The sequence below is a fragment of the Haliotis rubra genome, unplaced genomic scaffold (genome assembly GCF_003918875.1).
Source record: "Haliotis rubra isolate DU_JTF1 unplaced genomic scaffold, ASM391887v1 Scf29, whole genome shotgun sequence".
Taxonomy (NCBI): Eukaryota; Metazoa; Mollusca; class Gastropoda; order Lepetellida; family Haliotidae; genus Haliotis; species Haliotis rubra.
In genome coordinates, this window is record NW_025766957.1 from 3196598 (window position 1) to 3217520 (window position 20923).

Below are 20923 nucleotides of genomic sequence, written 5' to 3' on the forward strand. Positions count from 1 at the left end.
TTGAGTGTATTTGATCTTTTACTTTTATCATGTTTATTAAATATTTGCCTTTTGTGAGATTTTGTATTTTTACTTGTCAGATGTTCAACCTGGGTAGAGATAAGCCTCAGCCAGTGACGAGTCTTCAATTTGATCGTCTGCCGTCAACTACGATGACAGAATATCGCTACTACATTCTTGCAACCACCCCAGGGTGAGCACATTCAATATAGTGAACAACCTTATACTCCAACCGACACTTGAAAAATATGAGCATTTCCACAAAGTGATATAATGTGTTACTTCTCTCAAAAGCACATTCATCTGGTAACAGATCCGGGTTAAAATTGATCTTCAGCAGCTCGTGTTTGTTGTAACTAACGGCATCAGGTGGTCAGACTCGCTGACTTGGTTGAGACATGTCATCATATCCCCAATGCATCGATTGATGCTCATGCTGTTGATCACTGGATTGTCTGGTCCAGACTCAGTTGTTTACATGCCACCACCATATGGCTGGAATATTGCTGAGTGCTCCATTAAACAGCAAACAAATACCTGGTGACAGCTTTGTAGTGTCTCCATCAGCCTCCATCATATACTAGATGTCAGAATGTGTACATTTGATGTCAAAATCATATCTAATCACAATAGGGGCGGTGGGGTAGCCTAGTGGTTAAAGCGTTGGTTCGTCACGCCAAGGACCCGTGTTCGAATCCCCACATGGGTACATTGTGTGAAGCCCATTCCTGGTGTCCCCCGCCGTGATGTTGCTGGAATATTGCTAAAAGCAGCGTAAAACCAAACTTACTCACTCACTCTAATCACAATAATGTTGGTTGCTGTGATACTCTTATATAATGCTCTGCAATAGCACTTAGCACATGTGGTAGTCCATACCTTTCACCCCCATAATTTCATGGACCATGTCTCTCATGCATATTGGGGCGGTGGGGTAGCTTAGCGGTTAAAGTGTTTGATCGTCACGCCGAAGACCGGGGTTCGATTCCCCACATGGGTACAATGTGTGAAGCCCATTTCTGGTGTCCACCAACGTGATATTGCTGGCATATTGCTAAAAGCGGCGTAAAACTAAACTCACTCACTCACTCACTCTCATGCATATTCATCACCTTCACCAGACAAATCAGCATTTTCTTTTCTGTTTGCCAGTTGTTTTGGGGATTTGTATAACTCTTTTTACCTTTCATTTTCAGTCGTCTGTACCAGTTTATCGGGACAGTGTCCACGTCTGCCGAGCCTCCCATGTTCATGTCCCTCTTCCAGCAGTATGAAACAGGCGTGGGTAAGGAACACAAGATACTGGAAACACCAGATTCATGATCACAGTGTTTGTCTGATTATCTCTAGAGGCAGAATGTTACATCTACCCCTTAATTAAAACGGGCCCCAAATAACATATTCTGGTGGGAGCCTGGGATTGTTTTGACAGGATTTATTGGTTACTCGTTTTTAATGTGCTTTTTTTTTGGTGAAGAATGGATGACTGGTAATTATTTTGTGTTCTACATGGTTTTTTCAAGGACATACAACATATTTCGGGGACAAATTATTTTGTTCTGGAAGGAAATACAGAATCTCCTTCACTGCCCAATATCAAATGATCAGTCCCTTTTTTGGGCCAAATATCGAGGATCAAGTGACCAGCTGTGCGTGACCATCCTGAATCATTGTGTCATGTGTAATACAACATTCACATCCTCATCAGCTTGTATCATGTTTGTATCATGTTTGTATCACTTAATTTCTCACGTAAAGTGCTCCATGGGGATTTTCTTTTATCTTTCAATGCCACACAAAACGAATTTTCAGGATAAGTAAAGTGTATATTTAAATAGAAAGGTGTTTAATGTTTCATGAATCTAACTATATTTTCAGAAACAGTGCAGTTTCTTGAGTTACCAGGCGACTTTGGTTACAGTGAGCTGCACTTGTTCTTCCCCAAGTTCCGCCAGGCGGCTACAAAGTTTGCCTGGATGACAGGTTCTCTTTCATTGCTATAGTAGACATATAAAGTAACACAAAGCGATTTTGCATGAAGAATTAGCCCTTCCCAAACAAGTGGACTAGTGTCTGTGTCTAACATTGCAGTACATAAACATCCTAGAATAGTGTTAATTCAGATAATTTGATTGAAAAAGTTTGCTATTTTGCCAATTCAAATTGAAAAAGTCTGCAATGTATTTCTATTTAGTCAGTTTGTAAGAATACTTCTAGGTAAGCTGTGACTGGTAAAAGTGCACTTTAACATGCTTCCCACCATCCCTTGTTTCAGGGCCTGGTATTTACTATGGAGATATTGACGTCACAGGAGCAGCAGGACCTAACTCAGTATTGTCCAATGCTAAACTCATGCCGTATCCTTTAACTGTAGCTCACTCTTAGTTCCAATTACATCTGTATCACTTTATTAGATAACACAAATCTCAAAAGCACATGAGAACTCACTGTAAAACATCAGAATGCTGCTCACAGATAAAGACCAAAAGAACACCTTCAAGGTTAATATGGAGTAATATGAAGTTAGATTTTACAATATAATTGATCTTTTTAAGTATACCTTTCACTTTTTGAAATGTTATTTTGTCAAACATTAATAAACAAGAAAGCTATCATTAGATAGATAGATGTCACAAGTATATGCAAAGGATTATTTTTGAGATTGACTTGAATTGTGGTGTCCGAAAGAGAGTATCCTTAACCTGACACAGCTACCCGAAGGAGGCAGATGAGAAAACAGCACCCCCTGTATCAATGCTGCTCACAGAATTCCATGTACTCATACTTTACCCAGACAGGTAGAAATATTAATATATGTCGTCTCTCAAAGTTTTCAGTAACCCATGCTTGTCGTACGAGGCGACCAACAGGATCGGGTGGTCAGGCTCGCTGACTTGGTTGATACATGTCATCATATCCCCATTGTGCAGATCGATGCTCATGCTGTTGATCACTGGATTGTCTGGTCTAGATTCCATTATTTACAGACCACCGCCATATAGCTGGAATATTGCTGAGTGTGGCGTAATAGTAAACTCACTCACTCCCCCTCACTCAAAGTTAAGGTCCAGGTTAGAATTGGTCCCCAGCAATCTGGATAGTTGATGGTGTGTCATTGTAGCCTAAAAATTGATTGTGAAGTATACCAATCACTGGATTATCTGGTGCATCATGTAGCTGCCCGTGAAGATCAGGGTTAGAATTGGCCTTCTGCAACCCCTGCTTGTCAGAAGGGATGACTGACGTGATCGGTTGGTCAGGGTCGCTGGGTTGTGTCATCATATCCCAATTGTGTTGATCAATAATCTTGCTGTTAATCACTAGATTGTTTCGATTCAGACTTTCAGACTCAATTAGTTACTGACCACCACCTCATAGCTGGAATATTGCTGAGTGTGTCATTAAACATCAAACAAATCATGAGCTTGAAGATTGCTGAGGGCAGTTTTTAACAAGTGAACAAAACATTTGTGTATGGAATCTGAAGTGAAGTATTATGCGCCTTTTGTGTTGATGAATGTAGATTATTTGAATTGTATGGGGATTCCATGAATGTCCCCAGTGCCACATGCATAGGCAGGGTGAGTGACTTAGCTTTTACCAAGTCATCACTCCGATTACATATCTATCATCAAGCTTACAGCAGCTTGTTGGTATGGTCAAACTTGGTTATTACTCAGTGCAGAGTTGGTTGCTTGGCCATGACAGATATCTATGATTGGGGGTTACAATCTGTTGTCACCATTATGGTTATGTGAGCACTGTACCTATGATTGTTGGGGCTTTCCTCCAACATTGAGCTGAACGACTGTGACATTACTGGATAACTGTGCAAAGCGACATTTAACTCAAGTCACTCACTCACTCACTGCGACACTAATGCTGGAATATTGTGAATTATTAACTCACTCAATACCAATACTAGATGGGGTTTATTAACCACCCAACACCTCTATGTTACCACTCCCCAAACCAAACAACCAAACAGTATTTTTTTAACCTGCATCAATTTTTGACAGGATCCCTTACTGACTGTGCCCGTCTTTACCTTTGCAGATTAAAAGCTGTGTGTGTGCTGAACGAACAACTTATATACGATGATGTATATGTGGAGGTAAGTAAGGAAAAAGTATTACAAAGGTTCAACATTAATTTACAATTGTGATTGTGTTTTTCATAATTCATAAGTCTTTTTTCAAAGAAAATGTGTTTTCCCTGATCTCAAATGGAGAGATCAGCTGAGCTGTAAGGATCTGTGACTTGGTTGATGCACGTCCTCCCTGACAGTGGATCATTGTTCCCAATATGTATCACTGGATTATCTGGTTCAAAGTTGATTATTTATGGACTGATGACATATAGGTGGAATATTGCTGAGTTAGTGTGTTAAACTAACAAACGACATGTTTTCTATGTGACAGAGGTTTGGTAGACTGCTGGGCTGCTGCAAAGATCCGATCCGAGGTCAGGTGTGGACCTACACTACCAACAGTGTATTCAAGTACAAGATTGTGAAGGAGGCGCGTGACGTCTGGCAGATGTACCTGGACAAGGGGCAGTTTGAACTGGCCAGAGAATACTGCAAGGTACTCATCAGTTAAAGCAAACTGTGATAGATCAGATGTTTGTGTGAACCTTACTGGTTTTGGAATGTGTTGTTTGTAGACATATTTTTCAGTTCAAAGTTACTACCTTCAGACTACCAAAGACCTTTTTGTATGGATTGAAAATGTGTACTAATTGATGCCATAAACCACATTATTTGTAGACTTGTTTGAAACACACTGGTATTTTGCTGTCTCCATATGAGGACTTTTTCAGAAATTGAAGGCAAAAAATGCCCCACAGATTTGTTGCATCATTAGGTTTACATAAACTAAGTTAGTCTTGCATGACTTGAACCTAAGGATGAGCTACGATGTACATTGTTTTTTAAAAACGACAAAACTTTTAGAAATCATTACGGAAACTGTGACACATATTCATGTAAATGAGAATTATACTTTGGTCATTGCAACATGTTTTGCACTAATGGCAACACTAAGATGTTGCTATGTCAGTTTGACCTGACTCTTAGATTGTCTGTGTTGAATCCTGTAATGACAGTACATCAATTCATAGATTGTATAACGCTGATCATCATGTGTGTAATGTCTCCATTCTGTTGCAAACATGGGACCTATTTGCTACCGTATCAGTCAGATCCAGTGATAACCACTTTCTGCATGTTCCATCTATGTACACTATAACATGGCAATCGCTGTTTTAGAACAGATTCGGGTTAGAATTGATCTTCAGTAACCCATGTTTGTCGTAAAAAGGATCAGGTGTACATGCTTACTGACTTGGTTGACACACTGTTGATCACTGGATTGTCTGGTCCAGACTCAATTATTTACAGACCATGATCATATAGCTGGAATATTGCTGAGTGTGGTGTAAAACTAAACTCACTCACTTTTAGACCAGCATTACTGGACTATGCTCCCTGTTCTTGTCAGATCACAATAATTTGTAATATGTGCCAATCGGACACATGAGACTGGGCTCTCTGACTTGGGCCTCAGATGTGGTTTCTCACAAACACAAATATGCCTTGGACAATGTATTTCCGTTATCAGCATCAAAAGTTCTCCCACCCAATCTGTAATCTGATTGCATGTCTGTTTTTTTGCATATCTGACTCAAAAATGAAGCTGGGAGTGTGGATGAGTCGAGTTGGTTTGTTGGTTTGTTGTTTAACACCACACTCAGCTATATTCCAGCATTATGGCATCAGTCTGTAAATAATCGAGTCTGGACCAGACAATCCAGTGATCAACAGCACAAGCATTGGTCTTCACAATTTGGATCCGATGACATGTGTCAACCATGTCAGCGAGCCTGACCACCCGACCCTGTTAGTTGCCTTTTACGACAAGCATAGGTTGCTGAAGGCCAATTCTAACCAGGATCTTCACGGGTAGGATGAGTCAAGAATAATTATCTTAAAGAAATGGGGTTTGAAAAGTATATATACAGTAAATGAACATGTATTTTTCATACAGACTCTATGTTGTGAATGCTTGTAACTGTAATGATTCTATATCTACACAGGATAATCCATCACAGTTGGACAAGGTGTTAACCAAGCAAGCTGAATACCTCTTTGAAAACAGAAAGTAAGTGAACTAAATGTCATTACAATTACATAAGTACGTAAACTGTTTTAAAAGTACTCATTTACTTTTTGCTATTAATTAAGTAAGATATTTAAAATACTATAATTAAAACAAAAAATCTGTGAAACAAATAAAAAAGTGTTGCATAAAAGTGTGATAAGAGGCTGTTCTGTGGATGGTCTGTTTTCACACTGCTGCGAGTAAATAAAGAAGAGTTCATTCTTACAGAGAATTAGCTGTGGCTCATTATAGATGACCAGTATAAATGATCTTCAGCACCCATCGAATGGCATTAATCAATTTCAACATTCCAGATATGAAGCCAGTGCTGCCATGTATGCAGAAACACAGAATTCATTTGAAGAGATCGCCCTCAAGTTTATCCGACTTCCACAGAAAGAAGCCCTCAAAACCTTTGTACAGAAAAAAATGTCTGCTTTACGACAAAGTGTAAGGAAAAGATATTGTCATGTTACAGTCTTACACTTAAAATTTTATTTTTATTTCAGTATTATCTTTGTTTGCTCAGTTGAACTAAGACTTCAAGTGAACTTATGTTGCGGTGAATGTTTAAATTTGTCATTTTTCCACTTGCAGTGTCATTTTTGCTAATAGCATAAAATATTTGAAATTGAAACCCATGCGATATCATAGGGGTCTAAACAATTTATAATATTAGCCCACAGTGCTTGAGAAACCATGTTGGGTGTAGTTCGCGGTCAATGCCAGACAAACCATATATGGTTGCAGGACAAGACGCAGATGACGATGCTTGTGACGTGGCTGATCGAGCTGTACCTCAACCAGCTTGGGGAGCTGAAGGAGCAAGGCATGGATGACTCTGACGACTACATGCGCATACAGGAAGAGTTCCGAAAGTTCCTTGGTCAGACCAGGGTCAAGGTCAGTGCCATATGCTAAATCTGACTTAACAAGGATCCTTTTCCACTGATTAAATGTAACAACAGTTATTTGCTGAGATTACTTAATTTATACAAGTAGGCTTGAAGTAGCTTGAGTTGCTGATCATTTACAGGTGTAGACACAACTGGTCAGATCCAACTTTTCTATTTGGACTATTGGCTTATATCATGTATGTAACATAGCTTGATTTTGGGAGAAAACAACTGGTGTATCTGGATTTCCACAATCCTCCATATTTCCAGGGCTTGCATTTCACTAAACCTGTACTTACCCTTGGATCGATTCGCAAGGTTCTTGTGATCACAAATTACCTGCCCTTGATTTTCCTCAGCTTCTTACCAATCAGTCATATGTCCATAGGGTTAAGGGTCAAGAAGGTTATTCCTATGAAGCAGGAACCTAGTTAACTGCCAGTTTTAATGGACATGAAGATATTCTTTCCATCAAAAAGATGTTTAAGAGCCTTCTTTTGCATGTCAGTCATAATCAGTAGGACTGCCTGCCATGTTGTTGATAATGGCAACCCTAATATTGAGGCTTGTTTGTAACTCACAATGTGATAGGTTATTTAGACCAAGTAGAGTAGCCAATCAAACAAGGACATGGGAATCAAGGGCGGGTAATTTGAGATTATGAGACCAAAAGGAATGGTTCCAAGGGTTGGTCAGGTTATCTTATTTATATATCTGTTCTTTATTGTGATTTCACAAGTGTTCATCTGGATTTTGATAAGTACTTCTGTGTTCGTGTCTATAAAAATGCAATCATTTTTTTACTTCATACAATTTGTAATTTGAATGAAACTTGGTCGAAGGTGTCATCATAAATGGTTAATGAGAAATTTGGGAGCACCTTTAGAATACAGCACCACAACTTCTCTCGTGAAGACAATCTCTGCCGTAGGTCACATGTCAGTAAGACAAGCAACCAGTTTGTGAGAATCCGTCGGACGCGAACCCGCGACCTTCGGATTGTTAGCTCGACAGCTAACCGACTGAGCTACGTCCACACTATTGCATAATGTGCAAATTTATCGAGTCATTCCTGTGACGTCACGGAAATGAACGGAAAGAGTCGAATAGGTCACGGACAATTACGAATGCTACGGGTAGACTTGGTGTCACGTGATTTTATTCTTCGGGACAATTGCCGAATGGATCCGATGCCATTTGGCACACTCGTCCCATTCCGTAATCTACAAATTAACGTGTGGCGTGGAATGAGCCGATATGCCTCAAACTGAAAAGGGTTGTTGACGTCAGGCGTCAGACGTACATTTCACGGTGCATGCATGAATGACGCTTTTTATATAAATCGGTGATTTTGTGACAGAAAAGTGATGTAGGGAACACTGTAAGGATAATGTGGATCGCACTAAGGAACGAGGGAGACAGGAGCATGTGTAGTGACGGCACGAGGGTGAGTTAGCCTTCGAATCATTACTGAACAAAATTTATGTTGCGTGTGAAAGAGGCTTGAGTGCAAATTCCAGGCCAATTTCCATTAGCCCAAAATTTCTACATTAACCCATTTCATAATGTACTTTCGACGCGTTTTGGGTTTCCCGCTTTTGAGTGAAAAAAAAGTATTAAAATGCAAAAAAGAAAAACAACAAATGGTACTCACGTATTACACCGGACATGTACCTGCTATATTGGATTAGGTCCCTAACCCTAACCCTAACCCTAACCCTAACCCTAAACCCTAAACCCTAAACCCTAAACCCTAAACCCTCAGCCCTAACCCTAACCCTAACCCCTTGAAATAATCCTAATAAATAGAATGCATTGACCGAACCACCGGACATGTACCTACTATATTGCATTAGGACCCCAACCCTAACCCTAACCCTAAGCCCTAAGCCCTAGCCCTAACCCTAAGCCCTAAGCCCTAGCCCTAACCCTAACCCTAACCCTAACCCCAATCCCTTGAATTAATCCTAATAAATAGAATGCATTGACCGAACCGGCACAAACACGACTGACGTGTCTAGTGTAATGCATTTGTACCGCTTCGAAAAATAAAATACTAATAAAACACTTTTCTATGTAGTGGTGCAAATTACTGAATGACAAAAATATATATGTAAATTTAAAAAATTACAAAATACAAAACACACAAAACATAACACCTCAGCAGCCCGTAATACAAATAAATATGAGCGTATTAGTGAAAAAAGAAAAATATTTCAAACTGGTGCTTGCAAAATATTGCGCATCCGCCGGTATACAACTACTTGAAACTCTCAACATCGTTGGGCTTATGCAATGATATAGCTCGTAGAGATGAAACACCAGTGAGCGGAGCTTATACGCACTCGCTGAGCCAGACAACCGTGTTGCCATGCAGGCGTCATAGGGCATTGTATCGAGAACGTGCTTTCGAACAAGATCACATTACATTACGTAAAAGGGTATTATGACGTATTTTTAAAGTTTGTGGTGCTGTATTCTAAAGGTAGGCCGAAATTTGAGATGTTTTGATTTTTGCAGAATGTAGCCAATATATTGTCTGTAAGTAACACACAATTCACATGACAGTTGAATAATAATGCTAATATTCTGCTATAGGAGACAGCGTCCAACAACCGTGGGGTTGTGTACGACCTGATAGCTAGTCATGGTGATGTGGAGGACATGGTCTTCTTTGCTGTATTGATGAAAGGTCAGTCCCCTTCTTACCACTGTGTCACTGCTGGACATTTGGAATTTCTTTAGGATTATTTGTCCATTTCATGTTGAAACAATAAGTTAACTCAGAAATTTGTATGCAGAAGATTGATTGAGTTTAGCTTTATGCGGCTTTTATGAATATTATGGCAGGGGACACCAGAAATGGGCTTCACACACTGTATCCATGTGGGGATTCGAACCCAGGTCTTTGGCGTGACGAGCAAACGCTTTAACCATTAGGCTACCCCACCAACCCCTGTACGCAGAAGAATTCATTATGAACAACATGTTATACAGTTAACAAATGTAATTTAAAATTAATGTGGTCTACAAATCAGTGCAAAGCTTGGCAAATTTATTAGAAATAAATATATAGAGAGTGGAAGTACGAAATGGCAGTATAAAGCTCAGGACAGTGAACATAAATTTCACTCGTATTTCCCATATTTTCTGTAATCACTCGTACCTCGTGGGTTATTATTCTCTAACTATTGAATCTTAACAGAAACAATGTAGTACAGTCACAACATTGTTTAGCATTATGTACCAGTTTTTACTGCCACATAGTGTTCTTGAAGTTTCTTCCTATTGCACTGAATCTAGGTTCCCTATAAAACTTATAACTTTCAGCATGTGGGTTGTGACTAGGTCCTCTTGACTTTCATGCTTAAACACTGTGCAGAGTTGCATCCCTTATTCATGCCAGGATCTGATGCTCATCGGTTTGAATCCCATGTTCACCCTGGTGATGATCATGTGTTTGTCAGCACAATACCTATGCTACACTCACCCACTGACTTAGTCACTCAGCTGAAGATATTTCTTCCGATGCCTACAGTTTTCCTCTCCATAAGCTCAACTGTCTGCCATGGGTGTTTCAGACTATGAGAGAGTCATCAGCCATCACATCCAGCATGAGAACTACAAAGGTGCCCTGGATGTGTTGAAGAAACAGGTAGGTTTCCTTACCTGGTGAGACCATGACATTGTGCTGGAACAGCTGAATGCTGTGAATAATACCATATTGTCATTGTAAGTTAATTATTGTGATATAAAGGAGAACTTATGAGAAGGTGTCTTTGTTCACGGACAGTACTAGTGTTTGCATGAGTGTTGAATATTACATACCTCCTATAAGTGAATATCCCTTCAATGTGGGCAATAAAGTATTTGAATTCCGAAATCAAATATGAAAACATGTCTGATGAAACACTACTGGCTAGCGACCAGTTATCGCCGCGTACCAGTTATCACCAACACCTGGCTGTAGCGCTTGCACAGACAGCTTGACTTGTACTTCCATAGTATTTCACACATTGACACATCACAAAAGCGATAGGCTACGAGAGTTAAAATCAAGCTGTCTGCGCAAGTGCTACAGCCAGGTGTTGGCGATAACTGGTCGCTAGCCAGTACATATGTGTAAATAATGCAATTGGAAAGTTGTACTTTGAATGTATGAGCCCATATCAATCTGAAGACCCAGGTTACCATGGTTACGTTCACTCGTGGATACAATTTTTAGAGCCCATTCTTCATGTTCCTGAAATGACATGGCTGATGAATGCTAAAATATATGGAAAACACCAGTTTCAACTTTAGGCTATTCCTCAAAGTTGTATTCAGATTGTGTTCAGATTAATCACTCTGTCCCAGTGACATGGATTGTTGCTCATGCTGTCACCCACTGTTTTTTCCTGACCATGACCTTTCAGTTTTCATTAGGTCATGATAGAGATGTAATGTTGCTGATAGCAGCGTAAATCAACTTTCTTTGCACTCATTTATTGAAAGATTCCCACAAATGCTGTCTTTGTTTCGTCAGAGTGAGGTTGAGCTGTACTACAAGTTCTCTCCCCTGCTGATGCAATATACACCGAAGGAAACTGTGGATGCCTGGATGACCCAACATAAGTACCTTGACCCCAAACAGCTTATCCCCGCCCTAGTGCAGTATGACCATCAGAAATACAGGGAACAGGTGGGTAGTTCATTCAATCATTTACTTCACATTCAGTAATGGTGAATATACCTCATACTTTAAAGATAACAAAGTATTAAACTAACTGTCAAAGCTCCTATACCTACATACCATGGCAGAAGGGTTCGTTGTCGGCACGGGTACTACAGATGTGTACCGCAGGTATGTTCCTGTATACAGAAACGTACCATAGCCAAAGTCAGAATACAGAAACATAGCCAAGGAAGAGTGCATTCTGCATTGTGCTGTTTCCTGATCAGAATTTTCATACTGTTGTATTCGATACATTTGATTGTGTTATATGACAACCAAGCAAGAACAACTGTAACAAATATTTCACGATGCACAATACCACTTGCACCCAGTTAAACTGGAACAACTACATACAGTTTCGGTTTGGGGTTGCCTGAATATGGACTCGTCTCTCGTTTAACGTACATTTAACGTTTCTGTGTGTTTGATTTTGTTTAGGGTACATTCCTGTATGCATTTCTGTATACAGAAATGTACCCGGGGTACACTTCTGTAGTCCGAATGCCAACAGCGATCAAGGTCCAAGATCTGTCCTATTGACCTGGTGTAGGACCAGGGTTTGTCACATCTTCTTGGTATAGTTCCAGGCCTGTCATATTGGCCTGGAACTGGTAGATGGTCTATCATATTTTCTCAGAAACTACTTATGTTACATGGATGAAACATTGCAAGGTTATATTAGATATGCTTGTCAAGACTGAGTATAAAAAATTGAGCCATAATAATTTTTTGCTCCGGACTTATCCCCCTTTTCTCCATGCTTCAAATTTTCTGCATTTCCTTTGCAGTGCATGCTTTTAAATAATCAGCTTTGAGGTAAACACCTCAAATTCTAATGTGCTTGATGGCCAAGGTGATAAAGCTGATTTCTTGTTTATGTTGGATCATGAGTCCTTTTTAAGATGAAATTGGGCAATAATATCAAAATTTACAGCTTTACTTTCTTTGCTCACTTATCATTACTGGGGGATTATCAGGAAAAATTTCAATTTAACTGAACATGTGCGGTAACAGTGTTCAATGTATCCAAATATTGCCAACTTTTCCAAATACATGTATTCTTGCTGATGGTGTTTCAGGGTAATGAAGCTATCCGGTATCTCGAGTTCTGTGTGCACAAGCTGGGCAACAAGGACGGTCCCATTCACAACTATCTCCTGTCCCTGTATGCCAAGCTGCAGTCTGATCAACTCATGACCTACCTCCACCTGCAAGGGGAGGTAAGCACTGGTGTTATCAGGTGTTATCACATGTGACAGTAGGATGTAAAACTTCCCTGAATATAGTACCCTTGTGTTCAAGTAACTTGAGGAGATTAGTTATGTGTGTTTCTAAATCAAAACGTTGTATTTTGCCTGTGTGTTCCTCGTGTATGACATTGACAATACTGAAACCTGAGACCATATAATAGATATTGTATGGTCTCTGCTGAAACACACTACGCTGCTAATAGAGACCCACACCCAATGTCTGTAGGTTTTGTGGATGAGTGTTGCTTTATTTCATATCCAAAGGCATGAGGGTGATATGTTATTTATCATCTAATGTCATCCTTCCAATAATTTCCGTAAATCTTTATCGTATAAAGTCTTCCATTAATAATCAAGCTTTAACAAATTCACTCATCTTTAGAAACCACATTTGTATTTGTAGCCATTTTTGATTACAGGAATACCAAAACATTAAAAAGCCACTGTCTAGTACCATTGGGAGTGTCCCAAGAACAGAACTAGAATCTTTACTTTACTAAGAAAGTGTCACTCCAAATTTGACATATGTTGCATTTGACACCCGGGTTCAATTCCCCACATGGGCACAATGTGTTAAGCCCATTTCTGGTGTCCCCTGCCGTGATATTGCTGGAATATTGCTAAAAGCGGCGTAAAACTAAAACTCAGTGCATTTGACAACTTTCTAAAAGGCATTGTGTTTTCACAGATATTTTTTGCTTATAGACAGGAACGTCAAGGAGATGTGATCGGCTTGTCAAAGATATTTGGTTGTTTTGCAGGATGTTGATGATGTGAGTTACGACCTGAAGTATGCGCTGCGGCTTTGTTCCGAGTATGGCCACAAGAGGGCGTGTGTGCATGTGTACTCACTCATGGGCTTATATGAGGAGGCAGTCGACATGGCTCTTTCTGTAAGTAACTGCCATCCACATGTGGAGCTTTCTCATGTCTGTCAGATAATACAAAAGCTTGACCCCAGTGTATTTCAATACACAACCAGATATTCCATCTGTAGGCATGATATTTACTTGAAAGCTCATTCCTTCTTGAAATATGGATAAGTTTAAAATTATCTTCCTTGTGCAGGTTGACGTTGAGCTGGCAAAGACCCAGGCAGACAAACCTGACGAGGATGACATAGAACTGAGGAAGAAGCTCTGGCTGCGGATAGGTCAGTTACCCTTGAATTGTGATGAATTGTGTAATGTAATCCCAAATATAACATTTGTTGAATTTTACCACTTCCCAAAAGGCATTGTGTATTCATAGCTTCAGCAATTGGAGTCGTGCGAATTCACACTTGTCAGAGTGGGACTCAACCCAAAATAGAAGTACCGGTACTATGAACTAATGACTGATTGATGTCAAGAGAGCAGGGGTGGCCCAGAGGTGGCGTGAGTTGCATGCACAGCTGCAAACCTGTGCTGTGCGTGGAAGCTGTTATTGGGGCTTTTGGGCATGGGTAGCCAAGTGGTTTAAGTGTACGTTTGTCACAACGATGACCTGGGTTCAATTCCCAACATGGATCAAATGTGTGAAGCCATTTTTTTTGTTCCCAGCTGTGGTATTCCTGGAATTTGGCTAAAACCCAACCCAACTCACTCACTCATGGATGCTTCATTTGCCAGACCTCCATATAGCTGTAATAGTGCTGAGTGTGGCGTAAAATCCTCACTCACTCACTCACTCACTCATTTGCCAGATTCACTGTGATTGTGATCCATAGTTTGTTAGTACCATAACATTTGGCTCATTAATCAGATATGCCTGAAATTAACCAAGATTAAACAAGATCACTCAATATTATATCACTCATTGCTTTCTACCAATGTTGCAGCTCGACATGTTGTGGAGGAAGAGAAGGACATCAAGCGTGCCATGGACTTCCTGCATGAATGTGACCTCCTCAAGATTGAGGACATCTTGCCCTTCTTTCCGGACTTTGTCACCATTGATCATTTTAAGGTGAATATCATCATGGCTTCAAGTAATACACTGCACTGTCAGGTAGACCTGTAATGAGGCAACATCGTTTCGACAGGATACGCAGAGGATAAAATCTCTGTCTGTGACGAGAAATAATATTTTTAAAAAAGCATAAAATAAGTAGTGGCCAAGCATAAAGAACTGACCAATCAAGAGGCTCATTGTATCATCAGGCAATTCATAATGCTCATGCTGGACCAAACTACCAGTAGGGAGTGCCAGTGAGTTCAGTTTACTTAGGAACACTTGGGCACTTGAGGAACCCTATGTTGGTTGGTTTGTTGTTTAACACTGCACTCAGAAATATTCCAGCTATATGGCAGCGGTCTGTAAATAATCAAGTCTTGACCAGACAATCCAGTGATCAACAGTATGAGCATCAATCTACACAGTTGGAACACAATGACATGTGTCAACCTGGTCAGAGAGTCTGACCACCCAATCCCATTAGTCACCTCTTATGACAAGAATGGGTTACTGAAGGCCAATTCCAACCCGGATCTTCGCGGGTCTCTGTCTATGTAAAGTTACCAGTTGTGTACTGAGCTCATGCCTGTGGATCCATATCTCTGGCCCAGCCAAAGAAATCAAGTTTAGACACCATGTGTGATGGTCATAGTACTGTGGTTGTTTTGTGGTCCATTTCTTGAATCATATTGCATTGATAATTAAGGAAATCATTACAGGCTTCAGAGTTAGGACTGTGAAATGTTACAGCTCAGGGTGCCGTTCCATTAACCGATCTTAGCCCTAGGCCAATCGTAAACCCCTAAAATCCCAATCTTAGCATGACGTTACGATCGGCATACTGTTCCACTAACCAATCTCACCTAAGTCAATCGTAAAGTTAAGATTCAAAGTCTAAGTTGCTCATGACCAACTTAGGATAGCTAAAATCAATCGTAGAGAAACCAAAATGGTGGCTTTCCTATTCTATGTGAAAAATAAGAGCGTCCCCTAAAATCCCCCATGAAATGAATTTGTATGTTTCTGTGATGTAAACAAACACTGCACTGAAGCCTTACAAATGTCAGGCCAGTCTGACCACTGTCGTCATGGGAACACAACCGAGCGAGATAGTGTAACACATTTTTACAACAATATTGCAACGTCATGGTTAAGAATAGGGACGGGTCATGAAGTGATCAGTGTTCTGAAACAAAAAGATACAAATATGTTTGATTTCACGTGCGCTTATTTGGTGGGGGATTCTAAAGGCAGGCCGCGTGTTATTCAAGACCACTGACAGATTCTACTTACGTTATAGAGGATGCCTCGTCACGCCTTGTTTATTCTGATTGACAAGGTTCAGGCACATAATAAAAGCTCTGACACAATTGACATTTTTAAGTCCAGACTTAAAACCTGTTCTCAGTATATTACTTATAATCTCGGCTGTAAATACTCGTAAATTATCTGTACATAGCTTTGAGCATGCCCCAGGATGTGGACTAGGCGCACTATAAATATGCATATATTATTATTATATTATGCCTGATACCCATCGCTTCACACACACTTGCACCTGAAACCAAGGTGCTCACTACCCTAATATTTTGCTCTAGGTTTTTTCTCCACGTTTACACTTGGTTGGAAAAATACCCATGAAGGCCGGGATTAGAATATTGAACTTCAATAACCCATGCTTGTCGTAAGAGGCCACAAACGGGATTGGGTGGTCAGGCTCTCTGACTTGGTTGACACATGTCATCGGTTCCCAACTGCGCAGATCGATCCTCATGCTGTTGATCACTGGATTGTCTGGTCCAGACTCGATTATTTATAGCTAAGATACATAGCGTTCACTAACATGAACGCTCATGTTAGTGAATGCTATGCATCTTAATTAGCTAGATTATTTACACACAGCCGCGATATAGCTTGACTATTGCTGAGTGCGGTGTAAATCTAAACTCACTCACTCACTCAGTTGGTTCGTAAACTACTTCCATCATTTGCTAGACTATGCAAAGGGAAATAACTCATGCCTCGCATTCCTCTATCTCTCTGACAAAAGAGTCTCCATCTAAGCTTGGATCGGATCATACAATCGGGACCGGCTACGATCGGCCTAAGATCGGTTAGTGGAACGGGTGTAACTTTTACCTAAGACGATTGTAAAATTGGCGTAACTTGCTGAGATTGATCTTAGTTAAGATCGGTTAGTGGAACGGCACGCTGATACCTAAACTTTGTTTGTAGCTTCTGATAAATGCGAAGTTTTCGTAGAAAGTTTTCGCTAAGAATATGATATTATTGGAATTCCCCTGATGATTTTGAATGTATTTTGCATGTAATTTGCAAAATAATTGAGATCAAATAATGACCTGAAAATGTTTTGGAACCAAGTCTTTCTGCCTGTATTGCAGGACGCCATCATCACGTCACTGCATGAGTACAACGACCACATCAAGTCACTGAAGGACGAGATGGAGGAGGCCACACAGAGTGCTGAGGAGATCAGGAAGGAGATCCAGAGCTTCAGAAACAAGTAGGACATATTTGTTTGTTTGTGTGTTGCTACTCTCAGGGATATACCAGCTGTATGACATTTAACTATAATTATTTATATATGAAGCTAACAGTGCAGTCATCTATAATGTTTGTAATCATCCACACCAAGGTGGAAAGTCACACGCATTCAACGAGGTCAACAAGCTGACCATCCTATCCACTTAGTTGCCTCATATGTGGATACAAGTGCAGGAACAATTTGTGTGGCTTCACTTGAACACTGATGGTTGAAGTGAAAACACTGTTAGTCCAAGTGAAATGAAATGCAGGAAAGGCCTGATAATATCAATTATCAGAAGCATTGTGTCCATGATTGGCATTTTGTAGATTTTCTCAAACCAAGTTTTCTCTTTTTGTTTGACTACATGACAAAGATATAAATTAGGGTTCAGGGTTATCACTATGAAGCTGCCTCAACTATTCAGAAAAGGCTTGATGCATGGTATAATATAAATGTTACTTCTCTTTGTGTGAATTTCTGCATGCTCCATTGCCTGGATGATAGGATGATTCGTGTAAACTCATATAATTGTCTTTTGAGCTTATTCAGTCAGATTTCCAGGAGTGTTATATTTCATGACAGGCTTAAGATGAAGTTCAACTGATAAGCTGTGTTTGGGATATTCTTTGACGGGCCTTCCAGTAAATGTTTGTAATGTTTACTTATTTTTTTAAATCGATACAAAATTAAAATATGCATTGATCTTTGAGTTCGAGAAAAATTGCCATGCATCATTTTAATAATGACTTGTGACAGACCCAATATATGTGTACATGTAAAGAAATTTTACAAACATGATTAATGTACTGGACAAATTTTATGTATTTTCTCTCAAATTGCTGAGGATATAAAATGATGAAGATATAAAACGATGAGGATCCTCTATAAATGATCGTATCCTATATTTCAGATACGCCTTTGTGAAAGCTGAAGACAAGTGTTCCTCCTGTAGCTACCCACTGATGGTGAGGGCATTCTACCTGTTCCCATGCCAACACAAGTTCCACATGGACTGTCTAATTGCAGATGTGCTGCCCAGTCTGTCCGGATCTAAGAAGTCCAAGGTTGACCAGTTACAGAGGAAGCTGGCAGAGAGGGATGAGTCTGTTCCGTATAGGAAGTCCACATCAGCAGCACAGCTTGGGGTCAATAAAGATGCAGACGTGAAGGTGTGTTGCAAACTTATGTAATAACCCTGATAGGAACTATACGTGTGATGTGTATATATATGAAGCTTTTAAATGGTTCTTCCTAGGTGTCTTGATTTGCTTATTAATCAGATCATAACACTAGGCTGATTGGCTTCATTATCCATTGATAACGCTATCCTGCAGATCATCGTGGCTTTTAGTTACTATAACTGCCTTGTATCTTCAGGCAGAGCTGGATGACCTCGTGTCGTCAGAGTGCATATACTGCGGAGACTTCATGATCAGGTAAGTGTTTGCTAACACATCGAAGCAGATGAGGAGCCATCATTTGATATTCTGGATCGGGGCAAGAATACTTTTGGTCACTTCTCCAAACACGCAAATGTTTTTTGCTGAAAGGAATTGTATAACAACTAAGGTTTACTCCCAACACATATTATTTTGTGCCCCAAAATATTTTTTAAAACCTGGTGCCAAAGTATTTTTAGATTTTTCTTCTGGAAGCAAATATTTTTGGGGAAAATATCACATCAAAGAGTGAAACCTTTTCTCATTTAAGTTGGAACTAGTCATTATTTACTGTAAAGGCTCAGGACTGGCGTAGTTGAGAATCATTCACCATGGACAAATACACTGAATTATACGAAAATCTTAGACTGAGCATTATAGTGAAATGGAACAAAATGTTAAATGAATTTAAATAATTATTTTAAAATAATATTGTTCGCTTTTTCAGATGTTAATTCAAAGGAAATCAAAATGCTTCATAAAGCAGAACTGCTGTGTTACTGACAAACTTACTGTTAAGTGATTTGTAGTCAAGAACTTTCATTTATATTTTCAGGTGTATCGATAAGCCATTTATTGAAGATGATGAGTGGAAGTCAGCTGAAGTGGAATGGGAATAAAGTCATGTGACTTGCTAAACCAATCAGCTTGAGGAACATCTGTCAGTAATGCTCATGACAGTGAACCATTGTGTCGTAACCAATTCACATGTACAATCAAACAGTGTTATTTATTCCACACTTTGCGAACGTCATATTTGTGAAGATACTCAAGCAAACATCATAATGACAGTGATCACCTTGCTTAAGTCAACTGTCGTTGATCAGGGATTGGTCTTGACTTTATCTCACATCAAATTTTCTGGAGGCCAGGCCAAATGCTTGCTAATTTTTCCAACAAAGGAATGAATTTACTTGTGCATGATGTGAATCAAGTCACCCACAGTGATTATGAAACATTCACATACAGTAACACTACATTGATTCTTAAGGTACCATTTCCATTGAAATCACCAGGTAAACAAATCATTCTTACAAAGGTGTGTCCTTGTCAGATAGGTGTTGATATTGCTGATGAAATCACAAGGCAAGGTCTATTTCTCTGTGATATGTCATCTGAGGTCAGTGTTGATCTAACTGCCATAATTTAACTGATATAAATGGAACAATCAGTGGCAAAGAAAAATAAGACAGGGGAAAATGGTGAAATAGCAAGCCATGTAGACAGATGCTTGCAGTCAGTATCTTGAGAGTTCTTGCATCCCAGCTCACCCTATGTAATGATATTTCAGTCTGATTAACTTCTGACTAAGCGTTCAGTGTTACTCCGTAACTCATAAAGATAAAAAGGTATTCTAATTTAGTGGCTCTCAGTTGATAGTTTTGGTAATATGCTTCCACCTTATTTAGTGAGGCAACTCTAAAAGCCATCTGAATAGGTAAGTAATTGTTATGAAGGAAAGGCTCATGCACATCCCTAACCAATGGTGGGAACTATCATAGCATTATGCTTTCTTTCTCAACTTTTGTGTGGGTTTCTAGCATCATTTCTTTATTTGCTTTTAACCCAGGACTGTAGTCTGTAAGCACTCATGTCTCACATAGGCAATCCATTTATTGAAATCATGAGCACCGATTATGCATTTAAGATACAATGCCTCAACCAGAGCAGTGTGCCTGACCTCCCAATCCCATTGGTTTCCTCTTGCAACAAACATGGAATGCTGAATAACGCCAAGTTCAAAGCAACCAAGAACAATATATATTATTTTCTGAAGGAACAGTAATGAGAGAATGTGAGCAGGCTTATTCTTATAACACATGTATAATATTTGTACATGAATCATGTGAAATCATGGCAAACTTACAGCATAATTGTACATAAATGTATGTATTATATCAATGTGAATAAAGCTGTTCTGTGTATATGTGCTTGATTCAGCTAAACAGTGACAGAAACAAAATAAACATGAATAAATCA

The 20923-nt window shown here is 39.6% G+C and overlaps 1 protein-coding gene across 2 annotated transcripts in view; it reads left to right on the plus strand.

Moving 5' to 3' along the window:
* LOC124281850 (vacuolar protein sorting-associated protein 18 homolog) overlaps window positions 1–20923 on the plus strand; it is a 29350-nt gene extending 8427 nt beyond the window's left edge. For both annotated transcript variants that reach the window (XM_046717853.1, XM_046717854.1), the window contains 21 exons: window positions 81–193; window positions 1197–1285; window positions 1879–1983; window positions 2276–2357; window positions 2712–2798; window positions 4057–4114; window positions 4422–4586; window positions 6097–6161; window positions 6476–6611; window positions 6912–7064; window positions 9656–9749; window positions 10639–10712; window positions 11583–11738; window positions 12851–12991; window positions 13783–13914; window positions 14090–14174; window positions 14841–14968; window positions 17359–17480; window positions 18415–18673; window positions 18882–18940; window positions 19500–20923. In XM_046717853.1, coding sequence (XP_046573809.1) covers window positions 81–193; window positions 1197–1285; window positions 1879–1983; window positions 2276–2357; window positions 2712–2798; window positions 4057–4114; window positions 4422–4586; window positions 6097–6161; window positions 6476–6611; window positions 6912–7064; window positions 9656–9749; window positions 10639–10712; window positions 11583–11738; window positions 12851–12991; window positions 13783–13914; window positions 14090–14174; window positions 14841–14968; window positions 17359–17480; window positions 18415–18673; window positions 18882–18940; window positions 19500–19563 — 2367 coding nt within the window. In that variant the 3' untranslated portion in view covers window positions 19564–20923. The remainder of the gene's footprint in view (window positions 1–80; window positions 194–1196; window positions 1286–1878; window positions 1984–2275; window positions 2358–2711; window positions 2799–4056; window positions 4115–4421; window positions 4587–6096; window positions 6162–6475; window positions 6612–6911; window positions 7065–9655; window positions 9750–10638; window positions 10713–11582; window positions 11739–12850; window positions 12992–13782; window positions 13915–14089; window positions 14175–14840; window positions 14969–17358; window positions 17481–18414; window positions 18674–18881; window positions 18941–19499) is intronic.